This window comes from Zootoca vivipara, chromosome 9, assembly GCF_965207765.1.
Source record: "Zootoca vivipara chromosome 9, rZooViv2.hap1.1, whole genome shotgun sequence".
Lineage (NCBI taxonomy): Eukaryota > Metazoa > Chordata > Lepidosauria > Squamata > Lacertidae > Zootoca > Zootoca vivipara.
The window spans coordinates 20694827-20708112 of NC_142592.1; the positions used below are offsets into that span (position 1 = coordinate 20694827).

The 13286-nt window shown below is 43.2% G+C and overlaps 1 protein-coding gene across 2 annotated transcripts in view; it reads left to right on the top strand.

Annotated features, from left to right (window-relative positions):
* Window positions 1-13286, top strand: part of DOCK4 (dedicator of cytokinesis 4) — a 245960-nt gene that overhangs the window by 202902 nt on the left and 29772 nt on the right. For both annotated transcript variants that reach the window (XM_035128338.3, XM_035128339.3), the window contains exons 34-36: window positions 4331-4391; window positions 9326-9419; window positions 13020-13168. In XM_035128338.3, coding sequence (XP_034984229.2) covers window positions 4331-4391; window positions 9326-9419; window positions 13020-13168 — 304 coding nt within the window. The remainder of the gene's footprint in view (window positions 1-4330; window positions 4392-9325; window positions 9420-13019; window positions 13169-13286) is intronic.

Below are 13286 nucleotides of genomic sequence, written 5' to 3' on the forward strand. Positions count from 1 at the left end.
TGGCCTTGGTCCAGTATACCTGGAGGAGCGTCTCCACCCCCATCGTTCTGCCCGGACACTGAGGTCCAGTGCCGAGGGCCTTCTGGTGGTTCCCTTGCTGCGAGAAGCCAAGTTACAGGGAACCAGGCAGAGGGCCTTCTCGGCAGTGGCACCCGCCCTGTGGAACACCCTCCCACCAGATGTCAAAGAGAAAAACAACTACCAGACTTTTAGAAGACATCTGAAGGCAGCCCTGTTCAGGGAGGCTTTTAATGTTTAATAGATTACTGTGTGTTATTTTTCTGTTGGAAGCCACCCAGAGTGGCTGGGGAAACCCAGCCAGAAGGGTGGGGTATAAATAAAAATTATTATAAATTTTTTATTATTGTTTAGTATCATAGCTCCACTAGCTTGGACAAAAAGAAAGATGATTTAGGATGGAAGCTGCAGTGTATCCTTCTAGGGCAGGGTTTCCCAAACTTGGGTCTCCAGCTGTTTTGGGGCTACAACTCCCATCATCCTTAGCTAGCAGGGCCAGTGTTCAGGGATGATAGGAATTGTAGTACAAAAGCAGTTGGAAACCCAAGTTTAGAAAACCCTGTTGTGGGGCATGGGTGGGGAATCTTTTCTCAGCCCAATGGCTGAATTCTTGTTTCAGCAACCTTACAGATGGCATGTGCCAGTGGTGGCCAGAGTCAGAAGCAAAAAGTATGCGGAGCAACAAATGATGAATTTACTTTTGTACAGTAGGTTAGACAAGCGGATTGGCAAGGCAGCTACAGCAATGGCTGAGATAATGTCATGCTAAAGACCAAGACCAAGATGAAGGTCTACTGGGCTTGTGTGTTGAGCACACTGCTTTATGAAACTTGCACTGGGCAGGAGCAACACCTCATTGCCTTCCGTATGTTCAGGGTCAGGAAGATTTTGGGTATCACATGGCAGGACAGTGTCTCAACAAAGATGTGCTCTTCAAAGCCTACATTCTCAACATGTTTACACTTCTGTCTCAGCGACATCAACGCTGGCTTGGTCATGTACACAGAGTGTAAGATGGCAGGATCCCCAAGGCTGTGCTTTACAGGGAGCTGGCTTCAGGCACCGAACCTATCAGCTGACCAACTGCGTTATAAAGATGTCTGCAGACATGACATGAAGGATGGCAACATTAGCACCACAGTGTAGGAATCCCTTGCAGATGATCACAGTGCTTGGAGACAGAGTGCCATGCATCCACATCAGTGATCAGAGGAGAAATGACTGCTGCGAGGAGTGCAGAGAGAAGAAACACCATAGTGTATCTGTAACAGTGAAACCAGACGCTTTCGTCTTCCCCCGGCTGCAATGAAACATGTCTCTACCATATTGGTCTCTACAACCACAGCAGGTGCTGAAACTCTCCAAGGGTTTGACCCCTATGGTGCACTCTTCTATTGTTTCTCAAGACAGATGAATGGCAACAACAACAGCAGCAACAACAACAACCACAAACACACACACACCCCTCATTGTCTTTTACCCTGGAATGCAAGAAACAAAGAGTTCCAGGACACATTCCAGCCAGCCAAAGCACTCATGAAAAGTGTGATTCATGGTCAGTGAGGGTTATGGCCTGTATAAAGGCAAAAAGGTAAAGGATCCCTGGGCGGTTAAGTCCAGTCAAAGGCGACTATGGGGTTGTGGCGCTCATCTTGCTTTCAGGCCGAGGGAGCAGGTGTTTGTCCACAGACAGCTTTCTGGGTCATGTGGCCAGCATGACTAAACTGCTTCTGAGGCAACGGGACACCACGACGGAAACCAGAGCGCACGGAAACGCCATTTACCACATGGGCCAGCATGACTAAACTGCTTCTGAGGCAACGGGACACCACGACGGAAACCAGAGCGCACGGAAACGCCACAATGGTGCCTGTTTATCTACTTGCACTGTTTGCTTTCGAACTGCTAGGTTGGCAAGAGCTAGGGCAGAGCAATGGGAGCCCACTCCATCGCGGGGATTCGAACCACCAACCTTCCAGTCGGCAAGCCCTAGAGGCTCAGTGGTTTAGACCACAGCACCACCCACGTCCTGTGGAAATGCATTGTGGCTAGGGAAGCATGTGTATTGGAAAAGATCCCAAGAGAGGCATGGAGAGCTGCATTTATCCCCTAAACTTGAGGTTCCCCACCTCTGCTCCACAGCAACCAATTGGCATCCCCCTGTTTCATTCAGTTCTGGACTCCTGCAGTTCTACCAGAGGAACTGCAGGAGCCCAGCTCCATCCTTTTAATTCCTTTGCTCTATTCATTGGCTATGGAGGAGCAGCCTGGAATGCTGGGAGTGCAAACACTGCCCTGGGTCACTGAGTCATCTCCTCACACTGATTGTGGAGCAGCCCAGGCTCGAAACCTGAATCTCTCGGCTGGCCAGAGCCATTGGACTCAAATAGGGAATGACTCCAAAGAATGCTCCAACTACCGCACAATTGCGCTCATTTCACACGCTAGCAAGGTTATGCTTAAAATTCTACAAGGCAGGCTTAGGCAGTATGTGGACCGAGAACTCCCAGAAGTGCAAGCTGGATTTCGAAGGGGCAGAGGAACCAGAGACCAAATAGCAAACATGCGCTGGATTATGGAGAAAGCTAGAGAGTTCCAGAAAAACGTCTACTTCTGCTTCATTGACTATGCAAAAGCCTTTGACTGTGTCGACCACAGCAAACTATGGCAAGTTCTTAAAGAAATGGGAGTGCCTGATCACCTCACCTGTCTCCTGAGAAATCTCTATGTGGGACAAGAAGCTACAGTTAGAACTGGATATGGAACAACTGATTGGTTCAAAATTGGGAAAGGAGTACGACAAGGTTGTATATTGTCTCCCTGCTTATTTAACTTATATGCAGAATTCATCATGCGAAAGGCTGGACTAGATGAATCCCAAGCCGGAATTAAGATTGCCGGAAGAAATATCAACAACCTCAGATATGCAGATGACACAACCTTGATGGCAGAAAGTGAGGAGGAATTAAAGAACCTTTTAATGAGGGTGAAAGAGGAGAGCGCAAAATATGGTCTGAAGCTCAACATCAAAAAAACCAAGATCATGGCCACTGGTCCCATCACCTCCTGGCAAATGGAAGGGGAAGAAATGGAGGCAGTGAGAGATTTTACTTTCTTGGGCTCCTTGATCACTGCAGATGGTGACAGCAGTCACGAAATTAAAAGACGCCTGCTTCTTGGGAGAAAAGCAATGACAAACCTAGACAGCATCTTAAAAAGCAGAGACATCACCTTGCCGACAAAGGTCCGTATAGTTAAAGCTATGGTTTTCCCAGTAGTGATGTATGGAAGTGAGAGCTGGACCATAAAGAAGGCTGATCTCCGAAGAATTGATGCTTTTGAATTATGGTGCTGGAGGAGACTCTTGAGAGTCCCATGGACTGCAAGAAGATCAAACCTATCCATTCTTAAGGAAATCAGCCCTGAGTGCTCCCTGGAAGGACAGATCGTGAAGCTGAGGCTCCAATACTTTGGCCACCTCATGAGAAGAGAAGAATCTTTGGAAAAGACCTTGATGTTGGGAAAGATGGAGGGCACTAGGAGAAGGGGACGACAGAGGATGAGATGGTTGGACAGTGTTCTTGAAGCTACGAACATGAGTTTGACCAAACTGCGGGAGGCAGTGGAAGACAGGAGTGCCTGGCGTGCTATGGTCCATGGGGTCACGAAGAGTCGGACACGACTAAACGACTAAACAACAACAACAGGGAATGACTCCAGGACTTCTTCTGCCAATAACTGAATTCATTTACTTTTCACATTTAGATTAGTCTCACCTGGTTGTAGTGGGAGGCTCTCAGAGGCACTCTCAAGTTTACTGCTCCACGTGCTTTAGAGCTCAAATCTGGCACTGAAAACAATTTTGGAGTGAAACCTGCAGGTTCTGGGGTTGAACACACTGGAGCTTTGGCTCACATTGATACACATACCTGCAATTGTTTGTTCTCTGTGGGTCATTGGCCCTTGATAGGGGAAAAAAACTGTCCCACGCCTGATCTATACAACAGAAGAAGGGCAGATAATCAAGGCAGAAACAGACAAGGGATGGATGTGGAATTTTTGCAGTTATTGCATTTACAGTTTAAGGTTGATTTACCCTGAACTATGCTTTGGCCCTTGGAGATCTTCTCTTGCATTAGGCTTCATAATGAGAGTACCACCTGTCATACATTCTTGAATCAAATAGTGTATTTGAGTCAGTTAATAACAGAATTTATTTTGGATACATCGTTTTATGTAACATGCATAATTAATTCTTCTTCACATGATTTGGTCTCTTTTTTTAAAACAATATTTTTTTTAATCCCTCCAGGGACTGCATGAAAATGGGTGAAGTGGATGGCAAAAAGATTGGCTGTACTGTCAGCTTGCTGGTGCGTATCTCTTTCTTTTGGGAGATCTTAACTATGCCACTTTAAGGATCTGAATGTTTAGATAAGGAGCGTGTTTTTAATAGCTTACTTTCCAAACTGGGATTTAAAAGCACGCTTTCCACTGCATAATTAATGAATTCAAAACCTATTATAGAATCATAAAGTATTCATGTTGCATTTGAATATATATTGATAAGCCTGCAAAAATACAGTCGTCCTGCCTGGTTTGGGTAGTGGGTGGGTGTCTCTAATTATATGAGCTGGCAGGTGGGAAAGAAGCCGAAGAAGTGGGATTCTTCTGAGCACATTTGCTACTTTGCTGGCAGTGAGAAAAGGAAGCAGGGATACTTCTTCCAACATCCTTGCTTCTTCTTATACAGGACAGAAACCTTTCTGGTTTTTACAATTGATAGGGAATTGCGTAACTTTTCCCAACTACAGGTGAAATAATATTTTTCAAAGGGTGATTTTCTCTCTGAGAAATGTGTGATAGAGTGGGATATATCCCCTCCTTTTTTAAAAAAACTTTCTGCATGATTTAGGGGAAGTATATTATTTCAAGTTTAGTTGGGTGATTATTTTATTTGTATGGATGTAATTGTAAGATTTTTGCCCAACCATTAATCCCTTAGGACCACAGAGTGGCTTATGATAATCAAGCACATTTGCATCCTAGCCTTCCTCAGAGGGCACCAGGTCAGAGGATATGGTTGCTGTCTCCTCTGTTAATATTTTTGTCTCACCAAAAGCAGCCAATAAAAGCGGGGGCTAAAAGATATAAAAACATTTTTCTACTTAATGCAGAATTCTGCCGACCCTTGTAATCTGCTCAGGGGCGGAAGAAGCGGTTGTGGTGGGGCTGGACCTCCCTGGGTGTCTTCACTGAGGGGGTGACATTTGGTGCGCCGCCCGCCTGCAACTCCCAAGCCTACCCTGAGCCGTCGGGAGAAGGGGGGGGAGCTGCACAGCTTTGCCAGGGGCATTCCCCCCTTCTCCCTTCGTTTTGGCAGCTGGGGGAGGCTTGGGAGTCACGGGTGGGTGGTGCGCTGAATGTCCGCCATCGGCAGCTCACTCCACTCCCAGCTGCATGGCGCTCGCATCGCTCGGTGCACCCGAATGGCTATCCAGATTCCAGCGCCTGGGAGGGTATCCTCTGTGCCCCCCCCTCGGGAGTGTACTCGCCCTGGTCAGTGCAGGAATATGCTCCGCCACTGAATCTGCTACTGCCTTGGAACTATGCAGGGAAGGAAGCTTACAACAATTAAAAATAATAATGCCATAAAATATTATTTAAAACACCACAATAAAATACATTGAATACAAGGCATTAAAATGCATTGAAAATAAAAAAGGCAGAAACCACAGAAATAAAATGGCATTTACAGCAGATACTTAGCAGGCAAAAGCCTGCCTGTGTAACAATATTTTTACCAATCAGCACAGAGCAAGAGACGAGACCCTTTGTGCTTCGTTAAAGTCAAGCCTTCCACAATACTGGGTGCACCCCTGGAAAGGTGCTATCTCTCCTTGCATATACACTTACCTGAGTAAACTCAATAAGGCTTACTTCTGAGTAGACATGTGTGATTGCTCCTCCATTAATTAATTTATTTCCTCAAACTTACACACTGCTTGGCTGTAAAACAACAACAACAACAACAACAACAACAACAACAACCTTAAAGCGGTTTACAAAAAGATGAAGCAATAAAATCAAAAATTCAAAAATTAATTCACAAATTAAAATACTAAAAGAGATTCAAATTGCCTAAAATTTCTGAGCACAGTTAATATAACAAATGTCAGCAAAACCATATCAGCCCGTACCAGGTGCACATTTCAACCTGCTAAAAGCTCCATGAAAATGGGCTGCATACCATTTGTCCACCAATGGTGGACCAGTAAACTTTGGAGCTGAGTGGGGATTTTTTTTGTCTGAGGTTCCAAATCCAGACCTACCACTGCTGCTTTACCAGTTGCGGAAATAGATGGTGGCCCCTTCCAATCTCCAAGTCATTATTTGAATCCTAATGCCCACAGAAATACATATCTTTCATCCAAAAGGAATTTCTTTGCCATGAGTATAGGAGCTGGAGTAAAGGAACTCAGTGAAGACTGTTATTGAGAAGCCCAAACTTTTGCTTTTTATATGAAGAGCCAAATAGGCTCTCAACCATTTTCTTAACAGCAAGAGCTTGTCAGGTTTAGAAAAAAATGTCACCTTGGTGACACTTTAATTGCAAGTTGTTGTTTCTTTTTTATTTATCCATGGGCTCAGGCTGCTCTATTCCTTTCATCTCTCTGCCTCGAAACCATCAATGTGGACTATACTTTACCATTCACAATACTTAATGAAAATGTCTCCAAATGCCTCAGATTAGATTCCCCTGATGTGCATGTAGGCATGGCTTTACAATCCAGCAACTTCCTTTTGAATACACCTGTGGTGAGGAGCTGAGGCTCCAATACTTTGGCCACATCATGATAAGAGAAGACTCCCTGGAAAAGACCCTGATTTTGGGAAGGATTGAGGACACAAGGGGAAGGGGACGACAGAGGACAAGGTGGTTGGACAGTGTTCTCGAAGCTACCAACATGAGTCTGACCAAACTGTGGGAGGCAGTGGAAGACAGGAGTGCCTGGTGTGCTCTGGTCCATGGGGTCACGAACGGTCGGACATGACTAAACAACTAAACAACAACAACAACATTGCACTTCACCAGAGTCCTTGACCTCTGTAGTTCTGCTTCACTCAAACATAGTGCTGCGTAGCTTCTTCCCACCAATGCTGCTTTCGATGCTTTGCATTGCTGTTTGTGTCTGACGTAGATCCTATGTGAAGGGAAATTTCTGTTAATATCACCAGATGGAGTGATAAGTCATTGATCTTTCAAAGCATTCTGTTTTGGGAGGAAGGATGAAAGAATCTGTATTTTGAATGACTACAGAGACAAGCAGCATTTAAATAACTAGGGTGGCCATATGCAAATTGCCAAAAAGGAGGAAATGTATCATTGCAAAAGAGGACACACATTTGCATGAAATTTGCAAATGCCTATTTATAGAAAAGTCTTCAAATAGAGAACTAGCAGCACACGTGGCCACTCTATTCAATACATTTTTAGTGTTCGGTAATTTAAAGACCCACACTTTGAATGTATTTTTACATCCCCCCTTCCCTTTCCTCTAGGCAAGGTGGTCCATGAAGAGTTTGCTATGGGAATTTCATATGTTATGATTTTGCCCAGACTAGCGCTATTGACTACCATGTCTAAAAAGAAAACAACTGCATTCTCTGTAATGGGATTGGACTAAATGAGTTGAGGTGCTGTGCTTTGATTCTTGCAGAGTTAGAACTAGCTGTGTCTAACATGTACCAACTCTGAGAAAATATGCTTGTTTTATCTGCGAAGGCTGGTTCATACATGCAAGCCTTTGATCCAGTTTGTACATCACATTAAACCACAGCTAAAAACAAACTCTGGCTTGTTTTCTGATTGTGTTGACAGGAGCAGGGGAGAAGTGGAATACCTTTTTAGCAATGTGCACCAGCACCCTGTACATTTACATTAAAAGATTGGTACAGTTTATTTGCCTACTGTAGAGGAATATTCATGTAAAAGCAAACTCACTGTACAAAATCTGAAAAACCCTTGACCCTATTTGAACAAATCCCTATGCTAGAAGTGGATATACCTGGTGTGGGAGTGTATCCTTTCCACAACACAGACAAGGCACATTTGCCTATTTTTATTTTTTCCAAATGTTCTTGTCTGGATATTACAGTTAGGTATAAATTCCAATATAGTGTGTCCCACTTGGGACAACTATGTGATTTGAGCCTACGATGTACAGTATGCTGCTTTCAGCCTCAAGGAACCATTATTTTTTTAATCCTTGAAAATCCAGTGTGTTCAAAGGTAGTACAAACTCATTCAAACCAGACCCATACAGATTTCGCATTCCAACTTACCTGAGACTCAGATACCGTTTTAAACTATTTGTATTCAAAATGGCAGCATCTCCAGATTAGGTGTTTAATATTGTTTCCCTGAACACCTCTTTTCTTGAGGGGTATCTGATTATTAAAATGCATGCACATTTGTTAAATGCAAAAAACCATAGAAATACATTTATTTTAAAATGTATACTCCATCAACCTAGCTTCATTGATTTCTCACAGTGACTAAGAACATAATATAAAGAGTAGTAGAAGAAGAAAAAAAGCAAGTATCAGTTTGAAATTCGCAGATAATTTTTTTAAAATGTAAGGCCCCATGTGAAATATTTTGTCACAGATTAGGAATAGGTGAATCATGATGTTTTTCCATTTTCAGATTGGAGCACTAGTGATGACTATCTTTATCTTTCTCAGTCTCTTTATTTACAACATTATACTAATATCAGTGTGTAATGAGGTACCAATTGGCAGTTATTCTGGCATTGTATGTAGTAAAAAGCACCAGGGATATGTATAGCAAATGTCCCACACTATGGATAACAGAAGCTAGATTTTACCCAGTGCACAGAGGTAAACAAACCCATGGAAAATAATTACCTATAAGAATCGATGTAGATTTCTGAAAACATACATTTTGCAGCATCATTGCACCCCATTCCCAACTCCTTACTTACGTTTTAATTCATTTTGTTACCAATATCACACATTTTCCTCTCTTTTTTTTTTTTACATTTGCCTCCCTTTTTAAAGTAACACCTTTTTTTGTTTTAAAAGACTAAAATGACTGCTTGAGATTCATCACAACATTTCACAAAAACGGTTTTTTCTTGATTGCAAAGCTTTTCTGGTATCTGATAAGGAATGGTTTTCGAGAGAGAGAGAGAAAGATCAGGCATAGGTTAAAAGGCATAGATAAATGTTGCTACCTTGTCTTTTTATAACTATCTTGCATTGCAATGTGTTTTTATTCCAGAATTTTTACAAGACAGAATTGAATAAGGAGGAGATGTATATTCGATATATACATAAACTGTATGATCTGCACCTTAAAGCGCAAAACTTTACAGGTAAATAACTCACCAAATAATCTGGGTATAAAATATGTTTTGAGACATGGAAGCAGATTAGTGGAATAAATAGGTGCAGGAATTCCTCCTGTGTCTCAAGCTGGCATCTATATTTTCTGGAAAAAGCTGGATATAGCAAGGTAGAGTCGTGTACGCCTACATGGGAACTGATCTTATCTTCTCAGATACTCCTTAAAGTTGGTGGTATCTCCAAGCCACCAATTGAAATGGCTATTTAGATTTCAATCCCTAGTTTGGATGCAAAATATGGTTTGGATGCAGAGGTAATAGCAGGAGCAAGCCCCCAGAATATTATGCTTGAGGCAGAGCAACAGATTGTGCCTGCTCTTCCTGCATCCAAGTTGAGGTACTTTGTATACAAGGTCAGTTAACTTGTGGGGCAGGGGGATTCCCACAAGCTACCCTCCCTGGCAGTAAAAAAAAATACAATATTAAATAGCCCAACAATTCTCTGCCCTTTTATGATATCCAAAGCCAGCTGCCTAGGGTGTCCTCCTCAATGGTTGGGCCTGCCTTGAGTAAGAACAACCTTTGGTTTGCTCAAACAAGGGACAAAGGAGGACCAAACAGGAGGGAACTTTTGGCACCTTCCAGCTGTAGTGTGAAGTACTGAGAATCTTGCATCTGACCACCTAAGGCACCAACCTGTAACATAAAAAGCTAACAGGACCATTAAGGCATGTGTAATAGGAGCCTCTCTGTAGGTGAGACATGTAGTCACTTGTATCTGTACTGCAGCAGGTCCTCACTTGGAAAGTGAGTAACTTCTTCCTGGCAGACTTAGCTGCCAGGTCTTCCTTTGTTTTAAATAAAAAATGGAAATGGAGTAGAAATGATCCCACTTCAGAAGTGGCTTCGTTTATCAGCATCCCTAGATATTGAGAACGTGCTCCCTGGAATCAAAGTGATTTACTTTTACCATTAAGCGTACCATCCCGGTCTGTTTCTAAGCACAATTCAAAGTGTTGGTGCTGACCTTTAAAGCCCTAAACGGCCTCAGTCCTGTATACTTGGAGGAGCGTCTCCACCCCCATTGTTTTGCCCGGACACTGAGGTCCAGCACCGAGGGCCTTCTGGCGGTTCCCTCACTGTGAGAAGTGAGGTTAAAGGGAACCAGGCAGAGGGCCTTCTAGGTAGTGGCGCCCACCCTGTGGAACACCCTCCCAGTAGATGTCAAGGCAATAAGCAACTGTTTTACTTTTAAAAGACAACTGAAGGCGGCCCTGTTTAGGGAACTTTTTAATGTTTGATGCTGTATTGCTTTTCATATTCGATTGGAAGCCACCCAGAGTGGCTGGGGAAATCTAACCAGATGGGCGGGGTATAAATAATAACGTCTTCTTCTTCTTCTTCTTCTTCTTCTTCTTCTTCTTCTTCTTCTTCTTCTTCTTCTTCTTCTTCTTCTTCTTCTTCTAGATTATTAGTGATCTTTGTTGGAGAGAAATGATATAATTGGAATCCATAGATGCTGCTAGTTTTGCATGATTGTATCTGTGGCCAGTGTTACGTGCCAATAATTCTTGGCAAAACCCACTCCTTTTTAATGTCAAGTTTAAATCTTCCCTCGAACAGCTGGCAGCCAATGCTGCTCCTGGGTGACAATTGCAAATTGGGTTGCTAAGCATCGTGGATGTGTTTTCAAGAGACTATGTCTGCAGCTGATGCTTAAACAGCGGCAGTGCTTGACACATTTAACCTAGACTGTGCTGGTGTACTCCCTTCTGAGAACTGATATTTATCTATTTGCATTCTTTATTTCTTATAAACTTTCTGACCTTCTACCAAGAAAACATTGCTTTTCACAGCATGATTTCCACCGGTTAGGTTTCCTTAGGATTTATTTTCCTGTGGGGGGATTTGTATAATTTTCAGTTGTTTCTTTAGTATGAGTAATATTCAAAACAGAAATCTGGTGGGTTGAGAAATCTGCTGATCTGGATATCAGTGTATAGCCTGCAGTCCCCCTGAAGAGTCAGATTGAGTATATACAAGTATATACTCCAGACTGTTGGGTATCAGGGGCAGTTGTGTCTTTTGTTTCCCCCCCCCCAGTGGTGGCTTCTTATCTGTTGAACTCTATCTCCCTGGAAACCCCTGTAGCTACAGCATTATTGGTTTGTTTAAAAACAAACTCCTATGACATTTTTATTTCAACCTGTATTTTACAGGTAAAACCTGCTATGAATTAATTGGTACTACTGATTTTTAATGGGTGAAATGTGTTTTCAATTGAATGATTTTATTTACTATTGTTATCATTCTAAATTTTTGAATATTGCCATGAAAGAGAAATCGTGCTCTGAAAGATAGTTTAACTTGCTTGTTAAAAAGGTAAAGGGGCCCCTGACCATTAGGTCCAGTCGTGACCGACTCTGGGGTTGCGCGCTCATCTCACATTATTGGCCGAGGGAGCCGGCGTATAGCTTCCAGGTCATGTGGCCAGCATGACAAAGCCACTTCTGGCAAACCAGAGCAGCACATGGAAACGCCGTTTACCTTCCCGCTGTAGCGGTTCCTATTTATCTACTTGCATTTTGACGTGCTTTCGAACTGCTAGGTTGGCAGGAGCTGGAACCGAGCAACGGGAGCTCACCCCGTCACAGGGATTCGAACCGCCGACCTTCTGATCAGCAAGCCCTAGGCTCAGTGGTTTAACCACAGCGCCATCTGGGTCCCTTGTTACATCATAGCAAATGAGGGGCTTGCAGATTTCTTTTTTTCATTTTTAGTATGTTATGCCAGAGTCTGTATGGGAGATTGCTGTGGCATCTCTTCATTGCCCATGCATGTGTATGTCTCTGTATCTATATATATAGCCCTAAATACAAAATAGTTAATTAATTGGTACCGTTGAATTTATCAATATTATTCTCCGGAGGTTCCAAGATAAGGCAGCCTCGAATGATCAAGTATCTCTCTGATAACAGGGCAGCACGGTTGTCAAGAAAATGACACCACGTGGAAAGTCCACATGGAACCACATATAATTAAGGGTACCTAGCTGTTGGAGGGCTCTCTGAGAAATGCAAACTGGTGGTAGCTCCTGGCTACCTGCCCAGACATTCCAGGTGTTTTGGCCTCTCATTAAGAAGAACCTACTGATTAACATGGACAATGTGTTAAAAGCTTGCAAGATCAACGTCTCTGCAAACGGTATCCCACAATACCTTCATGTGGGCAGAACAGCAGCTGGTATCTTTGAAAGTGGCCCATAGGAAATGCAACTGTGGACTTGTTCAGTCCAGCAGTCAGTGAGCAAGATGGAGGGAAAGCTTTATCCAGATCTATTCTAGTGAATCTGCAGCAGATTTGAGGACACCCACCCACACCCCGCCAGTTGATCTGTGTGCCTCAAAGGTGAATCAGGCACCTTGGTTCTATTTATACTTCCGTTGTCCACCAGCCCTTTGCATGGATGCTCTAAGCAGGCTGACCCATGAAACTGTTACATATATTTCCTCCAGTGTGTCTGTTTTCCAGGCAAGAGCTGAAATTATCAGTTCTGCTTGCCTGTGCCATTCGTCATGAAAATATGTGCCCACTAGGATTTTCTTCCTGTTTACTTCTAACACCCAACAGAGGCTGCATACACGCTCTTGCTGTATGACGAGCTGTTGGAATGGTCGGAACGGCCGCTGAGAGAGTTTCTGAACTATCCCATGCAGACCGAGTGGCAGCGCAAAGAATACCTTCATCTCACTATCATCCAGAACTTTGACCGGGGGAAAGTAAGTGGGTTTCGTCACCACATTTTGGTGGTGGTGTTTTCTGTTTGTTTTCTTATTGAACCAAACTGATTCTTAATCAAACTGGTTTGCAGTTGATATATTTTTCACTGTTGATATA